The sequence below is a fragment of the Sceloporus occidentalis genome, unplaced genomic scaffold, assembly GCF_023333645.1.
Source record: "Sceloporus occidentalis isolate IW3139 unplaced genomic scaffold, rSceOcc1.0.p SCAF_13, whole genome shotgun sequence".
In the NCBI taxonomy this organism is placed as follows: Eukaryota; Metazoa; Chordata; class Lepidosauria; order Squamata; family Phrynosomatidae; genus Sceloporus; species Sceloporus occidentalis.
Genome location: NW_028316993.1, coordinates 17,530,639 through 17,556,379, shown reverse-complemented (window position 1 = coordinate 17,556,379; position 25,741 = coordinate 17,530,639). Strand labels below are relative to the sequence as shown.

At 42.4% G+C, this 25,741-nt stretch overlaps 1 protein-coding gene across 1 annotated transcript; it reads right to left on the bottom strand.

Moving 5' to 3' along the window:
• Positions 1-8,913: 8,913 nt before the first annotated feature.
• SLC30A2 (solute carrier family 30 member 2) lies at positions 8,914-22,349 on the bottom strand. Its single transcript, XM_089478866.1, has 8 exons — positions 22,114-22,349; positions 16,117-16,331; positions 13,696-13,842; positions 11,756-11,909; positions 11,470-11,629; positions 10,478-10,583; positions 9,669-9,803; positions 8,914-9,348 (listed from the first exon to the last, which is right to left on the bottom strand). Exons 1-8 carry the CDS (start codon positions 22,170-22,172, stop codon positions 9,203-9,205), a joined length of 1,122 nt encoding a protein of 373 aa, XP_089334992.1. The 5' UTR covers positions 22,173-22,349; the 3' UTR covers positions 8,914-9,202.
• Positions 22,350-25,741: the final 3,392 nt, after the last annotated feature.

Genomic DNA, 25,741 nt, shown 5'->3' with positions numbered 1-25,741 from the left:
ATCCAGTCCAACCCCCTGCCATGCAGGAAATCCATATCAAAGCATCCCTGACAGATGGCCATCCAGCCTCTGCTTAAAGACCTCCAAAGAAGGAGACTCCGCTACACTCCGAGGGAGTGTGTTCCACTGTCAAACAGCCCTTACTGTCAGGAAGTTTCTCCTAATGTTGAGGTGGAATCTCTTTTCCTGCAGTTTGCATCCATTGCTCCGGGTCCTGTTCTCTGGAGCAGCAGAAAACAAGCTTGCTCCCTCCTCAATATGACATCCCTTCAAATATTTAAACAGGGCTATCATATCACCTTTTAACCTTCTTTTCTCCAGGCTAAACATCCCCAGCTTCCTAAGTCGTTCCTCATGGAACATGGTTTTCAGACCCTTCACCATTTTAGTCGCCCTCCTTTGGACACGCTCCAGTTTCTCAATGTCCTTTTTGAATTGTGGTGCCCAGAACTGGACACAATATTCCAGGTGGGGCCTGACCAAAGCAGAATATAGTGGCACTATTACTTCTCTTGATCTAGAGACTATATTTTTATTGATGCAGCCTAAAAACGCATTGGCCTTGTTAGCTGCCGCATTGCACTGACGACTCATGTTCAACTTGTGGTCCACTTGGACTCTAAGATCCCTTTCACACGTAGTTTCATTCAGCCAGGTGTCCCCCATCCTATATCTGCGCATTTCATTTTTCTGCCCTAAGTGCAGTACCTTACATTTCTCTGTGTTGAATTTCATTTTTTTAGCTTTGGCCCAGCTTTCTAGTCTATTCAGGTCACTTTGAATTTTGATCCTGTCCTCTTGGAGTATTAGCTACTCCTCCTAATTTGGTGTCATCTGCAAATTTGATAAGTATGCCCTCAATTCTGTCATCCAAGTCATTGATAAAGATGTTGAATAACACTGGCCCCAGAACAGAGCCCTGTGGGACCCCACTGATCACTTCTCTCCAGGATGAAAAGAAGCCATTGTTGAGCACCCTTTGGCTTCGGCCGGTCAACCAGTTAAAAATCCATGTAACAGTTACCTTGTCTAGCCTACATTTTACAAGCTTGTTTGGGAAACCTTGTCAAAGGCCTTACTGAAATCAAGATATACTATATCCACTGCATTCCCTTCATCTACTAAGCTGGTAATTTTATCAAAGAAAGAGATCAGGTTTGTCTGGCATGACTTGTTTCTCTGAAACCCATGTTGACTTTTTGTGATTATGGCATTGCTTTCTAGATGTTCACAGACTCTCTGTTTAATGATCTGCTCTAGAATCTTTCCTGGTACTGATGTCAGACTAAGTGGATGATAATTGTTTGGATCCTCTTTTCCCCCCTTTTTGAAGATGGGGACAACGTTTGCCCTCCTCCAGTCTGCTGGGATTTTTCCTGTTCTCCAGGAGTTCTCAAAGATTATTGCCAATGGCTCCGATATTACATTTGCCAGTTCTTTTAATACCCTTGGATGTAGTTCGTCTGGTCCTGGTCACGATAACCAGGAGTCAATTTGGAGGCACATAACAACAACATTTCAAGGTGGGAATCCTGGAGATTAGTCATTGGCTAGAAGAAAAATACTATTGCTGGTGTCATTGATCTGGTCCAAGCATTTAAGCAAAGAGATAAAATGAGATGGGAGGAGGAAGGAGCAAAGTTGTAAGAAGCTGCTGTTCTATCTGCCAAAAGACTGTTGAAGGTTTGGGGAAGGAATTTGGTTAATATTTTCTTGGCAATCGTTTAGAAAGAAACATTTAAAAAATTAAAAATGAGATGCTTATAAAGAACAGAATGAAGCCAGAGGATGAGACAGGAGCCGTGAATAATCCTTTGACATGTGCATTTCCTGATGGGTTTCTGGAGGCTGCTCTGAAATTTTCCCACATCCGAATGTTTGATCCCTTCAGAATTTTTAACTGGCAGAAACCAATCCCTCCCAATCCAGTATTAAACCTGGATAAGATTAGACCTAACTCTCTGTGCTTTATTGTAAAAAAACCAAAACAGGACTGTCACTTCCTTAAAGGAACTGCAGTCAATATTTGTGGAAACCGACATAGAATGAAAGAGCCCTAGATTTGCAATAAAACTGAACTTCCGTGCACATACTTGCAATCCAATATGTTGTGCTTCAAAGGTAAGACCAAGTGACTTCAATGGAACTCACTCCCAAATAATGCATAAGGAACACAGCCTGAAAAAACAACACTGAATGCTGTGAAGTCATTGTGAAGTGAGGTGGCTTTTGGTTTATTTTTTAACCATCTGCATTGTAACTGAAATAATGTGTGTAGTGGTTTACATATTGGACTAGGACTCTGGAAACCAGGGTTTGAATCCCCATTCAGCCATGGAAACCCCCCTTGGATGACCTTGGGCAAGTCACACTCTCTCAGCCTCAGAGGAAGGCAAAGGCACTATAGCTTTTGAACAATGTGAATTCGAAGGCTTTCATGGCCAACAGCCATAGTTTTTTGTGGGTTTTTCAGGCTATATGCCATGTTCTAGAAGAGTTTATTCCTGACTTTTCACCAGCATCTGTGGCTGGCATCTTCAGAGAATGCATTCTCTGAAGATGCCAGCCACAAATGCGGGTGAAACGTCAGGAATAAACTCTTCTAGAACATGGCCTCATAGCCCAAAAAACCCACAAAAGAACCCTTTGAACAAATCTTGCCAAGAAACCCCCATGATAAGTTTGCCTTAAGGTCACCATATGTTGGAAATACTTTAGTTTTAGTCAGTTTTAGCCTGCTTTCATGTCTTCTTGGAGCAGGCCTTTTGCAAAGGGAATGAATTTTAATTCCACTCCAGACTAAACCATCACCAAATACTCGCTACAAAAGAGATGATATCACTGTTCAGTAAAAATCAGTTTTTACTTCTACTGTGTGGGTACAGCTAAACTAAGAGAAGAGGGGAGTCTGCACAGTGGATATCTTTATCATCTGCAACTTTTAACCTATTTCTTCAGTTCTGCATAGTGTGGCTCCACTACAAGGCTGGCCAGATCAGCGCCTGTAACCATTAGATAAGGCAGGCAGTAGCAGTACATTAGAGCCAGCGTGGTGTAGTGGTTTGAGCACTGGACTTTGGGCTTGTCTACATGATTAAAGTACTCCTGATTTGAACTGAATAGACTGTGATCCAGCCACATGCTATTTGGAGGAATTCGGAAAGGGAACTCCATAAATTAAGCTTTAAAAACTTAGCTTTAAAAAGGATTCAGAGTTTTTACTGGATATGTGTGAGTATCTATGAGGATTCACATTACTGAACCTATGGCCACCCCATTGTTCTGCATGGATTTGCCTTTTCGACAGAGGAAAGGCGAATAGATGTGAATTTGCACAGGGAAGTGGAGACAATTTAGCATCAATGCGAATGTGCAAAATCTGCAGCAATTACATATAGACTAGCCCTCAGACTCTGCAGAACAGAATTTGAATCCCAACTCAGTCATGGAAACCCACTAGGTGACCTTGGACAAGTCACACTCTCTCAGCCTTAGAGCAAAGCAAAGGCAAACCTTCCCTGAACAAATCTTGCCAAGAAAACATTGTGATAGGTTCGCCTTAGGGTTACTGCAAGTCAGAAACAACTTGAAGGTACACAACAACAACAACACAGAAGTACACTAACCAAGAACATACTGAGAAGGCACCATTCACATTTTGGTTCCTGCTGATGCTGCCACAAAAGTCCTGCCTTGGGTTACTTGCTGCCTGGCTATCATAGAAATCCTGACATGAGTTGCCTTAAACAGTACAAACAGCACCTCAGGAAACCCCAGCAGGGTTGAGAATTGCTTCTTAACAAACCCAAACCCCTTTCCAAACAATCATTTCCTAAACACTCTGAGGCATATGACATAAATAATGCGGCTTTTATTTGCAAGCAACTCCATGGCGGACCTTGCCGTAAAATCAATCATCTCTGCTTGGCAACTTAGCCCTGCTGTTCATAAAGGAGCAAATAAACCCTTGTTGGTCTTCAGGTGTCTTTAAAGGGAATAGCCTTTGGACTAACACAACTTCCTTTGACAAAATGGATCACAGTTGCATAAATCCAGGGATGAAACAACCACTGGATTGAGGTAACATCTCTTAAGAACCTTACTGGCTTGGATGGAGAGACACACAGGTAAAACCATTAAATGCAAATAAATCTCCAACATAATTGGCATGACCTTTTACGAATCTAAAATCAAAAGGAGTTTCGGGGCAGTGGGATTTATTTTGCTTGCATCCGCATTGCACATGGCAGGATTGTCCCATTTTATCTTCAGCATAACCCTCCAAAGAAAGACATCTAAAATGATGGCCCATGGCTGGTCCTCAGGTCAACTAGTGAACTTCAACAAGTGTTCACATTGAGCTAATGGGCAGAGAGGGAAATGAAATAACAGTGGAAGAAAACACTCAGTAAGTGACATTTATTTATGAATTAGTTAAATTTCTATCCAGATTCTCCTTTTGTGAGCTCAGGTTTGTGTTCAGTGCATCTCCTTCTCTCCATCTTCACAACAACCTTGCAAGGTAGGTCAGGCTAAGAGAGAGCAATTGGCCCAAGATCACCCATTGAATTATATGACGCAGTAGAGGCTTGAACCCTGGGATTTGAAGAACTGAACCAATTCTTCAACAAAAGAGTAAATCCAGTCCTTGGGGATAGAGAGTGTTTTCGGTAAGAGATGGCATCCATTTTTCAGAATCGTGATGCAGAGCTAGTCGGCTTTTCTCTTCATCCTCAGCCAGCAGAGACTGGACCAGATGAATGCCCAGCTCTTGTACAAACCACCGCCAAGCAAAAAAAAATATGAAATGAAATGAAATTGCTGCTGCAGATGCTTCCACACAGACACTAAAAAACCCCTTCAAAACACAAACCTGCAAACTGGTTTACCAAGCGTGTATAGAAAATACAATAGGAGGAGAAATAAATGTGACACAATTGCAGATAACTAAATAGCAAAATGTTAAATGGAAACTATTAAGAGTACACAAGCAAAAATAAATCCACAGTGTACTCACTGCAGAAACAGTGAATAACAAATCACTAAATAGAAGAAGTGGTAATTAATGACAGAACCACACCATTATTTGGTGTCTTGTTTGGGTACTTGTCACTCACCGTTTTCTGTATGCAGTGTGTTGTGGATTTGTGTTTATGTATTCTAGAAACAGCTTGCTCTTTAGCTCTCCACCACTGTGCCATATTTACTTTCCCCCCCTCCCTCATTGTTGAATTGTATTTGCACATTTTGTTAATCCATTTACAATTGTGTGCTCTGCAGCATTTTTGTGAAGCCATTGGCAGGTGTCATTTAAACACTTCCACTGTGCCCTTATTGCAGCATTGCTCCAGGGCACTGTAGGAAATTGAAATGCTACCTTTCCCATGACTGTTATTTAGATTTTGCTACAGTTTATCATGAAACTGAGCTGGGGCCATCCTAGGCAAGCTTTGCAGTTTATACAGCCAGTTCCATCTTCCCAGGGATCTGGAGGAGGTCAACTCTTCTGCTTTGCATTACAGATATATTAGTAGGACCTCATTTTCTTGAACCATCCTGGCAGGGAAGAGTTCCAATTAATCCTCTGTCATCCCATTTTACAGCTGTTTTTAAAACGTCCTGGTTTCTCTCTCCTCATCTCTCTTTCCCCCTTCGTCCTCAGCTTACTTCAGTTGTTGCAAACTCAGTTCAATGTTCAAAAGTACTGTAGTTTTACACAGTGAGGCGGTCGAGTCTTGCCCTCCGTGACAAGCTCAGGCAACCACTGGAACCTCTTGTGGTTTGTGCGCTCTTCCTTATACATAACATTTACCATCTTGACCACACTCTGATGTTGCTTGGCCACATCTGTCCAGGTTTGAAGGTGTGAAATATAGGCAGGTATAGGTCTGTATCTAACTATGGGAACAGACTTCTCCAATCTTCTTGCTCTCCAATGCCCAATGCCTTGACACACCCTGCTCTTCTGTGTGCTACACACCTCTGGATCATCTACAGAAGATTCCTCCATCAGGGTTAATCTGAGTCCAAATTTTAATTCTGCAAGCCAGTTCCTAAAGCAATGACTAAGGATTCCCAGTGATATCTTTCCAAAGGCATTGGGCAACTATTCATATAGAAATTTTAGCTAAAAAATTGACCCCCAAAACGTGGGTTGACTTATCCACAGGTCAGTATAAGTACTGTACTTTAATTCTTATTTTAAAAGGAATGCATGGTGAAAAGCAAGAGCATAATCTGTCCTGGAAGATTGAAACCCCCCCCCTCTCATCCATCCAGCCTTTAGGATGAGCACAAACAGTTGTGCCTGGTGAAATTTTGTAAGTTGTTTGGCATTGTTTTCCTTTGCCTCATCCTTTAGATCAGTGGTTCTCAACCTGTGGGTCGGGACCCCTTTGGGGGTCGAATGGCCCTTTCATGGGAGTCGCCTAAGACCATTGGAAAACACCTATTTAATTACAGTTATGAAGTAGCAATGAAAATAATTTCATGGGTTTGGGTCACCACAACATGAGGAACTGTATTAAAGGGTCGTGGCATCAAGAAGGTTGGGAACCACTGCTTTAGATCCTGTCACATGCCCCTAGCTTTTACCTTCGACTTATCGACAGGTCATATCAAAATCCATAATTTTGGCCCCAAAAACCTACCCTCAACTTATACATGAGGTCAACTTATAGTCAAGTATATATGGTTAGCCATCTTGCCAAAATTTAATGAATTTTGTGAGTATGCTTGTGCAGGAGTGTGGGGTGCTGAAAACAAGACAGAAGTAGTGGTGGAAAAACATGGCAAGGTTCAAAGTGGAAAGTGATGCTTAACTGGACCAAAAATTCCATTAACAAAGCAGGGCTATTGCACAAGAAAAGCTTCCTCTGAGATCACCCCAAGCCTAGTATTTAAATACATAAGAACAAGACATTTTTTAAAAAGTTGATGTACAAATTAAATAAGCTTCGGAGGCCCTCTAGTGGTAAACTGGAGACCCATTTGGAAAAAGCAGACATTGTTTTGAATTTCTTCCTCTCTACAGCTCTCATAGGATTATAGAGTTGGAAGAGACTCCAATGGTCATCCAGTCCAACCCCATCATGCAGGAATGCACAATCAAAGCACTCCTGGCTGATGGACATCCAGCTTCTGCTTAAAAACCTCCAGAGGAGGAGATTCCACCAATTCTGAGGCAATGTACAGTCCATTATTGAATAGCTCTTATTTGTCAGGAAGTTCTTCCTAATGTTTAGGTGGAATCTCTTTCCCCATAACTTGAATCCATTGCTCCATGCCCTGTTCTCTAGAGCTGCAGAAAACAAGCTTGCTCCATCCTCAGTATAACATCCCTTCAAATTTAAATGTGGGTATCATGTCACTTCTTAATCTTCCCTTCTCCAGGCTGAACATACCCAGCTCCTGAAGTCACTCCTCAAAGGGCATGGGTTTCCAGAGCTTTTGCCATTTCGATTACCTCCTCTGGACATGCTCCAGTTTGTCAATATCCCTCTTGAACTGTGGTACCCAGAACTGGATGCAGTATTCCAGGTGAGGCCTGACCAAAGCAGAATAGAGTGATACTACTGCTTCCTTTGATCTACATACTATACTCCGACTGATGCAGCCTAGGATCGTATTGGCTTTTTTAGCTGCTGCATCACATTGTTGACTCATGTTCAGCTTGTGGTCTACAAGGATTCCCAGATCCCTTTCACATGTACTTTTGTCAAGGCAGGTGTGACCTATTGTATATCTGAGCCTTTCATGTCCCCCCCCCCCCCCCCCGGCCAAATGCAGTACTGTACATTTCTCCCTGCTGAAATTCATTGTGTTAGTTTTGGCCCAATTCGATCCCACCCCATCCCTCTCTCACCCAGATATCCCCATTGGAATTTTTTGAACTTCAGAGGATGCTATTCAAAATTCCCATAATGATCTGAAGCAAAGGCACATTTTAGGCCCCTGTGGAAAACTGAGAAAGACAGCCATTCCTGGGGCTTCCAGGTTTGCTTATCCCTTAGAAGGCCACTAATGTAGGAAAGGGTTGCAACCAAACATTGGCTGTTGTTGTTGTGTATCTTCAAGTTGTTTCGGACTTATGATGACCTTATCATGGTGTGCCTTGGTAAATTTCTTCAGAGGGGGTTTGCCATTCATCATCATCATTTATTTATGTCCATAGACCAAAATGGGGTCTGCCATTGCCATTGTCAGAGGCTAGAGTGTGTGACTTGCCCAAGATCACCAGTGGATTTACATGGCTGAGCTGGGATTCGAACTGTGATCTCCAGAGTCACAATCCAATGCTCAGACCACAACACCATGATGGGTGTCTTTGATACTGGCCAAGAAAGAGTCCCTGCTATGAGTTATTGGCTAGGGCAGTGGTTCCCAACCTGTGGGTCGGGATCCCTTTGGGGGTCGAATGACCCTTTCATGGGGGTTGCCTAAGGCCATTGGAAAACACCTATTTAATTACAGTTATGAAGTAGCAATGAGAATAATTTCATGGGTTTGGGTCACCACAACATGACAAACTGTATTAAAGGGTCGCGGCATTAGGAAGGTTGGGAACCACTGGGCTAGGGTCTCTTATAGCAGGGGCCCTTTCACACTACACTAACCCTCCATCCTATGGAATCCTGAGAATTGTATTCTGGTAAGGCAATGGAGCACTCTACAGCTGAGAACCACAAATGCCCCTCTTTAAACTGCAAATCCCAGGACTCCATAGAATGGAACCATGGCAGTTAAATTGGAATCCTAATGCTAGAATTTTTTAAAAAAATTATTTAGTGTGGATGCGTTTTATTTGGGGATACATTTGGACTCAGAATCCCTACTCGCATAGAGGAGATCCTCTGCATTAAACAGACACCATAGCCAAGTCCATAAATAGGCAGATATCTCCTGCAGCTTCATTTTAGGTTCTTTAAAAAGTACATTTAGGAAAGGAGGAAGGGACTAGCAAACACATAAAAAGGAGGGAGAAAAGAAAAGCGAGAGGAAGGAGGAGGAGGAAAGAGACAGTGGTTCTTTGCTTGGCTCCCAAACAAACTAGGAACAGTTTGTTTCAGGCTCCAAGTGAGTTTTTTGGCTGCAAGGGACCCAAAAGTCAGGTCCCATTGGCAGAAATTCTGAGGTAGCAGCTTAGAAAGGATGGGAGATCCGTCCATAGGTTGCTCATTGACCTTCCCAGGGGTACAAAGGGTCAGTCAGAGGGGCTCTGGCACTCTCGGCAGTCCTTCATGTCCTCGGAGTAATTCTCTATCTGGATGGTCGTGGTGTGGAAATTGAAAGCTCGCTGCAGCCTAGAACTTGCTTCCTTCAAGACGGTCTGTGCATCTGCATCTGCATCTGGGATGGAAAACAACAAGAGTGGGGCAAAGGAAAACACCATCCATTTGAACCACCAGGAACGAGAAAGTATGTTGGGATACATATTCATTCATTGGTTACATTTTTATCCCACATTACAGCTAAAATGCTTCCCAGAGAAGCTCACAAAGATCATCCATCTAAAAAAAACAGGCTGACTGGTGAAATCTGAGAGTTGGGGGCCAAAAAAGGAAAAAAAAAGTAAGAAAGAAAAGAAGTTTTCCAAACTCTGTACCAGGTCTAGAATTCAGGACAATAGTTCCCCCCCAAAAGTCAGCCCAGCCTCAAATGTAACTTACTGATCGCAATGTGGACTGACAATACAGGCTGAGACACCGTGAGAGCCCAGATATGGAGACTGTGAAGGGCTTTCACCCCATTTATGGACAACAGGATCGTCTTCACATTGTTAAAATCCACACCTTTGGGGGTACCTATGGAAGAACAAAACGTTGTTTTAAAAACAAAAGGACACAGAAACAAAATGCAGAAGTATCAAGCTAAGACAAACCACAATTGAAGGATGGTAAATGGAATTTAAAATGGCTTGGTTCTCAGCAAGACAGAGTGAGGCCCAAGATATTTTAGTGCTTGACATGCAGGACAAGACAAACTCCTCCATTCCATTCCCAAACAGATGATGATATGAGATAATAAAATTACTATTTGCTTTATTTTTACTATGTATAGACCATAGCTTCATCCAAAAAAGATGCCAAACTTGTAAACTGGGGGGGGGGGGGGGGAATCAGATATTTGGTGCAACAAGAACAGCACCAAATCAAAGTGAAGCATATAAAAAACTATTTCAACCAGGTAGAAAATACAAAGTCAAGCATATTATTATGGGGCAGATTATTCCCTTGGGCCTATTATTATCCAGCTCAGTCCCTCGGAGTGGAATTCTAATGAAAATAAATTGAAATTAATGACTTCCTGCATTTTCAAGCCAATCATATGTTGCTTTGGCACAGAATACCTCTTTCATTGTACTCTGTGCCCCCAATCCTCTCACGAATTCAAGGCTATTCTGATCTACTTTATTTGTAGTCCAGCTTTATTTCTACAGTCTTGGGTGGATTCGCCCCACACTTCCAGATGGACTTGCCTTCCATGAGCACCAGAACAACATCTCGGAGGATGCTCAAAGTTGTTGCAAGGACTAGGATGGAAAACAAGAAGGTGCAGATGGGATCCACATATTTGTATTCTGGCTGGAAGGATAAAAATACAGATGATGAGTTGTCTCTCACTTTATGGATTAAATCCTTTTTCTGCAATACACCAGGGCTGGCATCTGAGGCAGTACATATTGGGGGTCAGCAGCAATGACAGCTTCCACACCTTTCAACTGTTCTGATTTGTCAGGGACAGACCCATTAATCATCTGCCATCCCTCTTTTTCAGCTTCTTTTAGTGTCCCACTTTCTTTCTCTTCTCCCCACTTTCCTCCTTTGTCCTCAGCTCGCTCAGTCGCTGCAAAATGAGTTCAACATGCAATAGCAGTTTACAGTCAGTTAACTCAGTGGAAGACAGGAGAGGAGGGCATGAAATATTGCCATTCCTAGTTCACTTAGGCAAAAGCAAACTGCTGCAGGCTCTCTTAGTTTACCTGTTCTTCCTCATTAATAACTTTTGGCACCTTAACCACACTCTTATGTTGCTCTGTCACATTTGTCCTGTTTTTCATCAGTGAAATGTTGAAAGGCATGAGCTTCCCAGTTGTTTCACCTGTATTCCCCAGCTGTTCTTGTCTTCCATGCCACACAACCCATCCTAGACCATAAAAGTAGCTTGCTGTCTCCACATGCAGAGAGGACATTGTCCCATTCTCAGTGCAGAAGTTGCCTTTTGACTCAACTTCTCAATGTGGAGCAAAGACGGGATGTCCTCTTGTCATAAAGTGACTTCACAGAAGGAACAACTTTATCCTTTGTTAAAATACAATTGTAATATAACGTTATACCTTTGTTGCTGGGGAAATGAGTTTATTACAAGTAATTAGTTATTTGGAAATGATAATGATGGCCATGTCCTCATCCCATCTGCAGGAGCCTACTTTATCCTTGAGTTAAAATTCCTCCCCGACTGTGTCCTTACTTTGAAATAAATGATGTAGGCTGCTATCAAGACTCCAATGCTCTGCAGAAGATCCCCAACCACATGGATGAAGGCAGCTCGGACGCTGGTGTTCTGCATCCCCTCACCATGACTGTGATGGCTGTGGCCATGTCCTGACTGGTGGAGGGCGATTCCCATTCTATAGGAAGAGATGAAGAGAGATCAGGAGAGGTACCAAAGGGAAACCACAGAAATCTTCACCTCCTTTTGCATTCTGTACCCACTGAAATGAGACAACCCAGGCCATTCTGCATCAATTACATACATGATGTTCACTGCCACAGCACAACCAGAGGTGATAAGCATGGCAGTCCCTTCTATTTCGTAGTCACCAGACAGGAGCCGTTGCACTGCTAAGTAGACCAAGACACCTGTCACCACCCAGATAGACAACACCGACAAGAGGGCTCCCAAGATTTCTGCAAAGCCAAGAACATTAGGTTGGGTGTCAGAAGCTGAAATAGCAAGTACTGCCTAACAGAATCTTTCTAAATGCATTTATTCTGGGGTTCCTGGGTGTCCCGTTTTATAGGGGATGTCTGCTATTTGGAAAATTAAAATATGCTTTATATCCAATGTCCTGTATAAAGGTCCTCATATTCCTTCAGATGGTGAGAGCAGCCACCAGGTACACACCCAGCAGAGCAAGACCAAGCATTATATTCACACCTATTCTATTACATATCAAATGCAAGGGTCTGCCGGTTGAGAGGGTGGTGGCCAGCCCAGTGTTTGCTTTTCCTCCTTTCAAGCTTGGTGCTTATGAGTAATCTTCATACCTCATGATGGCTGATCAGCCACTATGAGTTTTGTTTGTGTTTTAAGGTTTCTGTGAGATATGAGATCTCCTTATACAGGGCTGTCTCACGTGCTCTCAGCCATTCTTGTGCCATCATGCCAAATCTGCTAGTTTGTGTATATGTGCTTTGAAGCCGCCTGTTGACTAATGGAGATCCCATGAATTTCAAAGGGTTTTTTTTTTTTTTTGGCAAGGAATACTCAGAGGTGGTTTCGCTAGTTTCCGCTTCTGAAAAGTAGCCTACAGCACCTGGTATTCATTGGCGGTCTCCCATCCAAATATAAAGTAGGGCTGACCACAGGATAAGATGGGATCTGGTATTCAGGCTCATAGCACTAACAGAAAATGCAGGAATAATGTGTGTGTGTGTGTGTGTGTGTGTGTGTGTGTAAAATATATCTGGGGTGGAGTGGATGATAGATTGCAAGTACAGAAAAGGCTTATCTATTTCATTAGGCAGACCTATGTTTAGCTAGATAAATCAGACAGTTGGGGCTAATTGTGAAGTGCAAGTACAGGTGAAATTATCTATTTTATTAAGAAAGTAGATTTATATTTTGAAAAGAAGTACAGATGGACAAATTGGGGCAGTGCAGCCTCTTGAAGAACAATGATATTCATCATGCACCTTTACATACCCTTTGACTGTCCCAATTTGACAAGGAGTAGGATGTGAGAAGATTAATCAGGCCTGTTCCTGCTAAATCAGAAGGTACAGATCCGCTTGCTGCCCAAAGGCCACACTTTCCCCAGCCCAACATACATACTGTATATACTCGACTATAAGTCAACCTCATGTATAAGTCGAGGGCAGGTTTGGGGGCCAACATTATGGATTTTTATATGACTAGTGGATAAGTTGAGGGTAAAACTTAGCGGCATGTAGTAAAGGATCTAAATGATGAAGCAAAGGAAAACAATGCCAAAAGAACTTATAGAATCATAGAATCATAAAATCATAGAGCTAGAAGAGACTGCACAGGCCATCCAGTCCAACCCCATTCTGCCATGCAGGAAATCCAAATCAAAGCATCCCTGACAGATGACCGTCTAGCCTCTGCTTAAAGACCTCCAAGGAAGGAGACTCCACTACACTCCGAGGGAGTGTGTTCCACTTACAAAATTCCAGCAGACATAACTTTGAACTCATTTTAAAGGCTGGATGGATGAGAGAATAGAGGAAAGTGAGTGCTTCCAGGACAAATTACACTCTTTTTTTTTCCACCAAGGGATGTTCCCTTTTTAAAAAATGAGGGTTAAAGTACAGTATCTACATTGAACCATGGATAAGTCAATGCAGGTTTTTTGGGTCAATTTTTTAACCTAAATTTTTAGACTTATACATGAGTATATACAGTATTTGAAAGAAATCAATGATAGCAATAAGTTTGCAAAGCCTAAATTACCTGCTCGATGCCAGCCAAAATTCATGGTTTTGGTAGGAGGCCTTGACGACATCCAGAGAGAGAAAAGGCTGATCATCATACTGGCAAAGTCAGTCAGGAGATGGGCAGCATCTGTCATGATGGCCAAGCTATGGGCAATGTATCCCCCTGGGAAGAATGCGGTGGTACAGAGAAAAATGACAAAGGGCAGAGGGACCACACAGCAGTACAGCATTTCTCATCTTCTTGTATCAGGAATTTCCACCAAAGAGTGCAAGTTTGGTAAAGAACACATTTCTAGCCTAGTCTTGTACTTGCTATGGTAGATTTCTACAGACACAAAGTTTGAAATCAACCAAAACTGTTGTTGTTTTATATTTACATCTTGCCACTTCCTAAAATTGGAGCTCAAGACAGCTTACTATTTAATGACAATGACTATGACAATACAGCTAAAAACATACAAAAAGTGGACATAAAATTATCACAGTTTTAAACACTTACAGGTTGAGTTTCCCTTATCAAGAATTCCAAAATCTGAAACTTTCCAAAATCATCCACATAGCTGGCTGAGCTACTGACACTTTTGCTTTCTGCTTTCCATACATAAACTTTGTTTCATACACAAACTTATTAAAATATTGAGTATAAAATTACCTTCAATCTATGTGTATAAGGAGTATATGGAACAAATAAATTTCATGTTTAGACTTGGCTCCCATCTCCAAGGTCTTTCATTATGTATATGCAAATATGCCAAAATCCAAAAAGATCCATAATCCAATACACTTCTGCTCTCAAGCATTGCATAGAATCACAGAGTTGGAAGAGACCACAAGGGCCATTCAGCCCAACCCCTGCCATGCAGGAACTCTCAATCAAAGCATCCCTGACAGATGACCATCCAGCCTCTGTTTAAAGACCTCTAAGGAAGGAGACTCCACTACACTCCGAGGGAGTGTGTTCCACTGTCGAACAGCCTTTACTCTCAGGAAGTTCCCCCTAATGTTGAGGTGGAATCTCTTTTCCTGTAGCTTGCATCCATTGTTCTGGGTCCTAGTCTCTGGAGCAGCAGAAAACAAGCTTGCTCCCTCTTCAATATGGCAAATTTCAACACTTCTTTTCTGTCTCTGTGGACAACATTTCTATTCAACTAGTCCAGCAACCAGACTCTTCTCTGTCATGTATCCCTCAGATCCAGACCACAGCCAAGGCTTGTCGATTTTTTTTGTACAATATTGCCAAAATCCGACCATATCTCTCCGCCTCTACTGCCAAGATCCTGGTCCATGCCCTAGTGATCTCACGACTGGATTACTGTAACGTCCTCCTGGCTGGGCTTCCTCTTTCTCACCTCCGTCCTTTAATCTCTGTCCAGCATTCAGCTGCACGCATTATCACTTCCACCCACCGCTCTGACCATATCTCTCCTGTGTTGGCATCCCTTCACTGGCTCCCCCTCCCTTTCCGCATTCAGTATAAGCTCCTGCTGTCGACATTTAAAGCCCTCCATGGACTGGCCCCTCCTTACTTCTCAGACCTTCTTTCTCCTCACCTTCCCACCAGGGCCCTCCGTTCTGGTAGTCAAGGTCTGCTGTCTCAGCCCAGGATTTCCTCTGCCCCATCCCGGATTTGCCCCTTTTCACTTGCTGCCCCTCACTCCTGGAACCCCACAAGCAAGAGCCATCACTTCTTTAACCAGCTTCAAAACGGAGTTGAAAACCATCCTGTTCAGAGTAGCCTTCCCAGGCATTGCATAATTGTCACTTACTATTTGATGTTCTTTTGGTGCCTGTTTATCAAACCATTTCCTGTATTGCTATGTACTGTATATGCATTATCCTACTTGAGAGTATGTATTTTCCCTGGAAAATGATTAACCATCCATTATGAAGCCAAGCCCTCCCTCCAGTCCATCTGCCTTGGTCCAGGCCTTGGAGGTAGAGAGGAACTGCTGGACCTCATCCCCTTTCCCTCCACCACTCCCTTCTCCTTCTGTGTCATGTCTTTTTAGATTGTAAGCCCGAGGGCAGGGAACCGTCTAACTAAAAAGATTGCATGTACAGCGCTGTGTAAATTTACAGCGCTTCATAAATAAAGGTTAATAATAATAATAAATAAGGGAGACTCAACCTATCTCAAATATGTAACATCCATGTCTATGCCTCAGGTGGGTCAGTATGGTGAGGAGAAAGGGTTTAGCCATCCTTTCCCTGCCACACTACATTGCTACATGCATGGAATTAATAAAAACAACCAATGAGCTATGTAGGTGACACTCACATTGACAAGTGGTTGCAGTGCTAAGAAGAGTGTACTATGTAATATCTTTTTCACTCTGTATCTAAAGGCTGAGCTCCGCCGGGAGGACTCCAGGCTCTGCTCTGAAGCTCAGTCTGATAGCAGGCAGTCAGGAAACAGTGCTAGCGCTAGGAGTCTTACCCACAACTTCCCCTGTCATGAAGATCAAGCAGATGACAGAGGCAAGATACAGCTTCCTTCGAGCTTTCTCTTTCTCTGCATCGTAGCCATTGCTCGAAGCCCAGCTGGAATGGCAATGCAGGTGCCCTGTCAGGTTCAGCTCGATGGAGGTGAGGTCTCGGACGTAGCCGACCACAGAACCATTGCATTTCTTCCCAGGGATTCCTAAGTAAGACCTGCATCACAAAAGGGCAGCTTCAAAAATCAAGAAAACACATTCAGGGGAAGCCATGTTGGCCATATGGCAAAGTATAGTAACATACCAAATCCTCAAAACAGGGATACCTTTATGGAGACAACTAAAATACACAAAATACATGATGCACACTTTTGAAGCTGCACAGGCTTCTTCATCAGGCAAAGGTGCTAAGAATCATAACAGGAGAAATATATATATATAAAATGATAGTGTTAATCAGAGGCTTGTGTTTTCTCAAGGTGTTGTTGGTGTTCTTTGGAGGGATATCTATGCAAGTGGGTCCCTCCTCCTTCTACATTTGGCATATTTTACTAAAAGAACTTTTCCTAATGCAAAAGCATGGAGGCTTCTCTTGAGAGATTCAATGTTCTCTGCTTAACAAAAGGGCTGGGGTCTCACAAAGGATGGTGAAGTCTAGGATCTCAGAAGTAGTACCTTTTTGTATTGTTAATGGGATTCAGATTTTATCTCCTGGACTTTGGAATGCTTTGTTCCCAGTGCCATATGGCCAGAAGAAAGAGGACAATCCATTTGCATAGATATCCCTGTAAAGAGCAACACATCAGCAACACCTTGAGAAAATGCAAAACTGGGGCTAAAATCATCATTTAATTTTTGTTCCTCCTGTATGATTCTTAACACCTTTGCCTGATGAAGAAGCCAGTGGGACTTCAAAAGCTGGCATCACATATTTTGTGCATTTTGGTTGGCTGATTAAAGATGTCACTATTTTGTGGATTTGGACTCAGAGGAGGCTAGTGACATTAAAAAAAAACATAGGAGTCAATCTTCTATCATCCATACTTTTTTATATCCTTACATTCACAGAGTTTCCCCCATACATTCTAGCATGTCTTGGTGCGTCTTTTAAACACGTGAACTGTCTCTTACTTTACACTTTGGTTTGTTTCTATCATATACATTGTAATGTTGTTCACTTATATACAATATACAACTTACTTCAATTTTAGTCTATAAAACCAACAATTGCAAGCTACCCCCATTCATCACTTTAGAATTTCATATGTTTCCATTTGTCTACAAATCTAGTTGTGTTTTTCTCTTTTAAAAGACAGGTTAGCTTGTCTATTTCTACCACGTCTATTAATTTCATTACCAATTCTTGGATTGATGGGATTGTTTTATTTTTCCAGTTTTGGGCATATATAATTCTGGCTGCCACTGACATATAAAATATATTTTTTGCTATTTGACAATTGGTTTCCTCCTCAATTATCCCTAGTACATGCAGATTGATATTGTAGATTCATGAGCATCACATCCTCGCTCCCAGCTACTGAATCCACATTTGACTTTAAAATGAAGCTTAAACCCTGAGGCCCACTAAACTCATGAAAAATAAAACATTTGGGGAAGAGAAAAAATAAAGCAGCACCTCTAAGACTAACTCGTTTATTTTAGCATGAACTCTTGTACATTTCAACCAACTTCTAACACACTGGTGGAGTTAATATTAAACCTCATAGTTACCTAGTTGTGGGATAGGATCAGAGCATAGCATACAGGTGGCACAAAGGCTTTAGCTTGGCTAAAATCTTTCTCTTCATTGTACTGCAAGGATTACTGACATGTATGTATAGAAAGAAATGTATTGGTGTTGCATACTTGATACAGGTTGAGTCCCCCGTATCTGAAATGCATGGGACCGAAAGTATTTTGGATTTTGGAGTTGTTGTTGTTGTTGTTAATATTTGCATATATAAAATGAGATCTCTTGGAGATGGGACCCAAGTCTAAACATGGTGTTCATTTATGTCAAATGGATGGGGAGCCGCTGAAGCTGTTCCATCAAGGAGGAGCGACCTCTGCCACACCAAAATCCCTCAAAACCAACTGACAACAGATATAACATCTGATACAAAATGTAATATTGTGACTCTAACATGGCTGGGGTTCATGGAAACAGGAGTCCAAGAGCATCTGGAGCAGTGTTGCCAATTTCCGGGGAATTCCTCAGAATCCGGGGAATTTAATTAATTTCTTTCCAGAGATTTTGACTGAATAATAATAATAAATATTCCGGGGATTCGGGATTTTGGTGGAACATTCTGGGGAATATCGTCAAGACTTGGGCAACACTGATCTGGAGGGTTCCCCAACCCTGATGTTCATAAAGATTTTGAGTCTTGTAACAAAGAACAAAATATCACCCTTCAGTCTCCATTTATGATTCACATGAAACATATAGAGTCCCCCAAACCCTTTCTTTTAAGAGCTAATTTTCCCTGATGGCTATCTTTTCTCCAGTCTATGAACCTGTTCCAGTTTATCTACAAACTCCCTAAAGAATGATCCCTTGAAATGGACAAGGTTTTCTAGATGAGGTCTGGCTGGTACAGATTAGAGGAGAACACTTGCTTCCAGTGACTTGGGCACAGTGATCCTATTTATTCATGACGTATCAACTAGCCATAGCGTTCTTTATCAGATGACAATGTAAGTGGCTAGAATGTCAAGGCCCTTTTCCTACATTTTGAGACAGGGTTGTTAAGACATTGTGGTCATTTGGGGCTGAATGTTGAGACTCCCATCTCCAAGAGATCTCATTGTGTATAATGAAAATATTTTTTTTAAAAACAACTCTGAAATCCCAAACACTTTTGGTCCCAAGCATTTCAGATACCGGGGACTCAACCTGGCTGTATCAAGTATGCAACACCGATACATACCTTTCAATATATACATGTTAGCCCTACCTAGAGCAGACTCTCTGGAATCATTGAGATTGGTGAACCACACTTAACCTATTGTTGTTGTGTGCCTCCATGTCATTTTTGATCTATAGCGACCCAAAAGTAAACTTGTCGTAGGGTTTACTTGGCAAGTTTCTTCAGAGGGGGTTTGCCCAAGCCATCCTCTGAGGTTGAGAGAGTGTGACTTGCCCAAGGTCACCCAGTGGGTTTTTATGCATGAATGGGCAACTGAACCCTGATCTCCAGAATCATAGTCCAACGCTCAATCTACTACACCACACTGGGGATGGACAGGTGTGTCTATTCACACACCTTCTGGAAGATATTTTAAATATACAGAACTCTGTGTACCTGTGTGCGTGTTAAAATTTAACAATATTTGAAGGGTTGGAGATCCTTCAAGGTTGGTGTATGGAGGGAGGCCTCTGGTAGCAGAAACTGGCCTAGGAGAAGGAAACACATAATATACTGTACACAGACTTGAGCTGACGTACTACACTTCCCTTTTCCTCTTTTATGGGTACCCAAGTGTGCTGGGCTGGAGAGAACAATTCCACATCTCCAGAAATTGGCATCGACTTAAACACAGAATAAATGCACATGCACTAGGCTTAACTCTTTACTATCAAGATTCAAGGAGTAAATGTAAATAGAAAGGCAGAACTACCATGACCAGAGCAGACCTGGAGAAGATTCGGTTTGGGGTTACAATCCTAGAATCAGGCCACAAGGCCACTCTAGCTGGACGATTCGGGCAGCTGCCATCTCATTAAGATGATATTAATACTAATCATAATATTTCTTACCCTCCTCTCCCTATGGATCAAGGTAGGAAGCAACAGCCGATTAAAGGCACAGCATTAGTTGAAGGAGCATATGAAACAAATAGAGGGCCAGGCATGGTGCAGTGGTTTAAGATTTGGACTACGCTCTTTGAAAAATGTAAATCATTTGAGTCCTAGCTTTCTCATCATATAACAAGCCAACGTATTCCTTTATTTGTTGTTGTTTTGTGTTTTCACGTCAACTCTGACTTAGAATCAAAGAATCACAGAGTTGAAAGAGACCACAAGGGCCATCCAGTCCAGTCCCCTGCCATGCAGGAAACTCACATTCAAAGCACCCCTGACAGACTTGTGGCAACCCTATTATTATTATTTATTTATTTATTTATTTATTTATTTATTTATAAAGCTTTGTACATTTACACACACTATCATTGGGTTACAGAGAAATGGCTTGTGCAGTGTATTGGTGTAGGACTCTCCAGAACAGGTTTCAAATGCCCACTCCACCCTGGAGACCCAGTCAGTGACCTCAGACAAGTCACACTCTCTCAGCCTCAGGGAAAGCCAATGGCAAACCTCCTCTGAACAAATCGTGCCAAGAAAGCCCCATGACAGGTTTGCTTTTGTGTCCCGTAAGCCAGAAACGACTTGAAAGCACACAACAACCATTGTAGTGGTTTCTTGGCCAGATTTATTCACGCTCCTGTTGTTTTGGACTACAACTCCCGCAATCGCTCACTATTGGCTATGCAGGATGGTGCCAGTCGGAGTTTTGTAAGCCAAAGCATCCAAAGCTTTAATGCATCCCTTTTCCGAAACCAAAATGTTGAGCTTTCCTTTTTCAGGGCGTTTTATGTCCATTTCATGCTCCATTACACGAGAGGAAGGCTTTACACTTAGTTAAACTGGAATGACCATCAGCATATGCTCTCATCCCACTCTCTGCTGACAAAAGAGCAAAAGCCACACTTTGTACTCACGCAGCGTACAATATCTGTACACAGTCTCTCTCTGTCAGGTTGAAAGGATCTGACGGTGACTTAGGGTGCATCTGCACTGTAGAAATAATGCAGTTTGACACCACTTTAACAGCCACGACTCCATCCTACAGAATCCTAGGAGTTGTAGTTTTATGATCCACTAGTACTCTTTGGCAGAGAAGGCTACAGACCTTCAAGAACATCCAAGCAATGATACCTTTATTGGACCAACCAAAATGCACAATATGCATGTTGCAAACTTTTGAAGCTCCACTTGAAACACTGCCAATCTTAGGATTCCTTACAATGGAGCTACAGCATTTAAAGTAGTGTCAAACCCCACTTATTTCTACAGTGTAGATGCACCCTGTAACTATCCACATAATAGGGTTTCTTGCAAACCGGCTGGTCCAAATCCTTTGTGTGCCTTTGTGGGGAGACAGAATCCAGAAACCTGGAGGTGCCCAATGGTGCAGGGATGATGGGCACTGAAGTCCCCAAAGGAACTTTTCCCAATTTCCAGAGTCCAAAGGCAGGCATGTTGGCTGGGGGATTCTGGGAGGGGTAGTCTCTGGCAAGGATAATGGGCACTAAAGTCCTCAAAGGATCTTTTCTCAAGTTCCAAAGGCATGCATGCTGGCTGGGGGATTCTGGGAGATGTAGTCTCAAAGTCTCCAATACCCTCTGTGGGAATACAGAATCCAAAAACCTTGAGGATGCCCAATGGTGCGGGAATAATGGGCACTGAAGTCCCCCAAAGGAACTTTCCCCCAAGTTCCAAAGGCATGCATGCTGGCTGGGGGATTCTGGGAGAGATAGTCTCAAAGCCTCCAATTGCCTTTGTGTGGAGACAGAACCCAAAAACCTGGAGGGTGCCCAATGGTGCAGGGATGATGGGCACTGAAGTCCCCAAAGGAACTTTCCCCCCAAGTTCCAAAAGCATGCATGCTGGGTGGGGGATTCTGGGAGGGGTAGTCTCCAAGGCTGCAATGTCCTTTGTGGGGAGACAGAACCCAAAAACATGGAGGATACCCAATGGTGCAGGGATGATGGGCACTGAAGCCCCAAAAGGAACTTTTCCCCAAGTTCCAAAGGCATGCATTGTTGGCTGGGGGATTCTGGGAGAGGTAGTATCAAAGGTCCCAACAGCCTCTGTGGAAAGTGAGTATCCACAAAAACCTGGAGGGTGCCCAGTGGTGCAGGGATGATGGGCCTTGCAGTGCCCCCAGCTAAGTGGAAGAAGGGAAGGGAGAAAGAAGGCCCATTCTCCCTGTTACCTGTTCTCCAAGCTGTTGAGAAGGTGGCTTTTCTCGGCTTCTCCGGGCCTCCTTTCCATCCTTGGCAGTCCCAGACAGGTGAGTCCCAGACAGGTGAGTCCCAGACAGGTGAGTCCCAGACAGGTGAGCCTTACAAGGGAGCCCTGGACCAGCTCCCTGGAACTCCCCGATCGCCCTTTGGCTCTGCTTTCCCTGGCTCTCCAATGGCCCTTGCAGCTCTTTTCTGGCTGCTTCAGCTCCTGCCAAAGGCCAGCTTTGCTCTCAGCTGCCTCTTCTTATCTCGGGTGGAAACGCAGCCGATTCGTGCGCAAAAAGAGCTGGAGGCGGCTGCAAAGCCCTCTCTGCCTCTCCATCCTCCAAGGAACGATCTCCATCCCAGGCCTGCCTTGCCTTGCCTTTTTCTTTGCCTCCTCCTCAAAGCCAGCTGACACTCTCCTGGTTTTGGTTTCCAAGAGTTTGGAAACTTTCACTTTTCACAATGGAATGTTCTTTTCATTCTTGGGATTGTGGAACTGGGTTTTTTGGACACTTGCATTTTGCATGTTTTCTAGCATTTCAGCTTGGACTGTTTTAGATTTGTAAGCCGCCTGGAGTCCCTGGACTGGGAGGAAGGCAGGATATCAATAATAATAATAATAATAATAATAATAATAATAATAATAATAATAATATATTTCCCTGCAGATCGAGGTGGGGTTACAACCCGATCAAAACATACAAATACAATCAATAAAATACAATACATCCAATATAATACATCATATCAACAGTAATAATATCAATTAAAAGATAACTTATCATTAGACGACAGTTTTGTAACGGTAGAATTGCACAGAATCATCGTCAAGGGTTAATCAATAAACATAATAATAATAATAATATATTTATAGCCCACTTTTCCAAAAACGATCAAGGCGGGTTACAATACTAAAATACATCCACAACAACATATACAGTACATACATAAAGAAATACATAATCCCCTTATCCCCCCCCTATTATAAAACTAAACAATGACATTATAAAATACAGATTAAAATTAATTAGACCAAATTAAAATGAGGCATCTTGGGGCAGACAAGTGCAAACCATATCAATATAATGGGATGGCCAGTCAGGGAATAATAATAATAATTTTTACAAGATCTGCTAAAACAAATGATGGTACTAAGTAACTAAGTACTAAGTAGTATTAAGTCCTGCTAAGAAAGACCAAGGAAGAAAGCACAAAGGCAGGCCAGTGGTTGAACATAAAGAAAACAAGAATCGTGGTCATAGAATCATAGAGTTGGAAGAGACCGCAAGGGCCATCCAGTCCAACCCCCTGCCATGCAGGAAATCCAAATCAAAGGATCCCTGACAGATGGCCATCCAGCCTCTGTTTAAAGACCTCCAGGGAAGGAGACTCTATCATCCTCCGAGGGAGTGCGTTCCACTGTCAAACAGCCCTTAATAGAACCGACACAAATTTGAATTAGACAACGAAGCAACAGAAATAGTAAAAGAATTCTCCTACCTGGGACCAAACATGGATAGAAATGGCGACTGCAGCCAGGAAATCATAAGAAGGTTAAGAATAGGAAAGACAGCTACAAAAGAACTATTAGAAGATCCTAGAATGCAAGGATATACAACTAGAATCGTACAAGCCATCATACTCCCTATAGCCATGTCTGGTTGTGAGGGCTGGACAGTTAAAGGAGGATATCCACAGATTCAAGGATCCACGGCTTGAAAATAAAGTGGGCCCTTGATATCTGCTGGGATTTGGTTTCAGGACTCCCCAATGATACCAAAATCCACAGACGCTCAAGTCCCATTAAATACAATGGCACAGTAAAATGGTGTCCTTTATATAAAATGGCAAAATCAAGGCTTGCAATTTGGATTTTATAGTTTTTTGGGAATAGTTTCAAGCTGCGGATGCTTGAATGCGTTTGACCTGCAGCACAAAAATAATTCAGTTTGACACCACTTTCAGTGCCGTGGGCCAATGCTATGGAGTCCTGGGATTTGTAGCTTGTTGTGGCACCAGTGCTCTGACAGAAAAGACTAAATATCTCACAAAACTACAAAAGCCATAATTCCATAGCCTTGAGCCAAGGCAGTTAAATCTGGTTTCACTCTGCATGATTTCTGAAGTGCAGATGTAGGCTATGCCATGAAAAATCACAGATTGGTATCTTGCTAATGCTGTTGTGGCCGGAAATAAGTATCTGAAAGAGAAGCATTTGTTGTTCTTCTGATGATTTTTAAGATAACTGCTCCTGTCTTCTCCAAACACCATCCAAACTATAGTTTCTATTTCATCTCCTGACTGCACCCTCAAAATTCAGGCTCAATCCCAGCACCAAAAAGTATGAAACAAGGCATGGATCGTTGTGATTTTTGCAGGGAGTCATGAATCTCTTATCAGTTTGCTGCCTATATCCAGATGTCATAACTGCAAAAGAGGACCATGCACTGCAAAATGCAGGGCATTCAAGAAAATGTAGGACAGTACAAACTCTCAGAACTAAAAACACTAATATAAGTAAATATAAATTACAGTAACTTATGCTTCTTAGCCATGCTCAGAATGGAGGACATTTTGACATTCCTCCAGGACAGAAGGTTGAAATATAGGATATGTCCCAGAAAAGGAGGATGTCTGGGCACCCTGCCCATATCTACATGGAAGATGGCACTATCTATACCATGTGGTGAAATGATGCTGGAAATACTTGAAATTAGAATAAGGGTCCTTTGTAATCTTAGTGCTTTTTAAAACAGAAATGCGTTGGCTCCACTGCGAGATCTCTGGCTGAATCCTGTCCTTGAACTGCCTATGCTTAAGTTAAAACCATCATGGATACAGGATGCTGTATGATACAAAAATGCTATACATAATGTATTTTATGTTCCTGAAGTAACAAAGATACTGCCAATCAAAAGGTGCTAATTTTGCATTCTTTCCAAAAATTTTCTCCCTGCCCCAAAAAATTAACTGGGAGGAAAACATTCTATGTTATCAAATTTTCAGGAAAGTTTACATCTCTGGTCCCGACACCTTGACAAACAACTGGTTTGGTCAACTACCAGAAGGTGCCATTTTGATGGAGAAGACAGCATGCAGGGACAGTCGACCCTTGCCACCTTGGGTCCTGCTCCTGGAGAAAGGTGGCATATAAATGAAGTAAATAAATAAAACAAATGCCCGACCTTCTCAGCTGAGATCAGATGGGAAGCCTCAGGTCCTGGGGCCAAATCTCCAGATAGCCACACACATTTCCTGATTTGAGATTTGGGACAAATTAGATTTCAAAGGCAGTAGCCTTTTATCTTGCAAATAGAATTTAAAGTTTATTTCCTGGACTGGATGTCCCAGCACCTACATGGCCAGAAGGAAGGGAATGAGTAATCCCTCCATACCATCTGAATTGAGAACAAGAACATCAAAATGCAGGCCTATGGCTAACATCTTCCATTTTTAAATCCCCCCCCCCATGGTTTTTAACACCTTGCCTGATGAAGAAACCATCTTTGAAAGTTTGTGACATGTATTTTGTGCATTTTGGTTGGCCGATAAAGGTATTACTATAGTTTTTTTGTGAGTGTTTCGGGCTATGTGTCCATGTTCTAGAAGAAT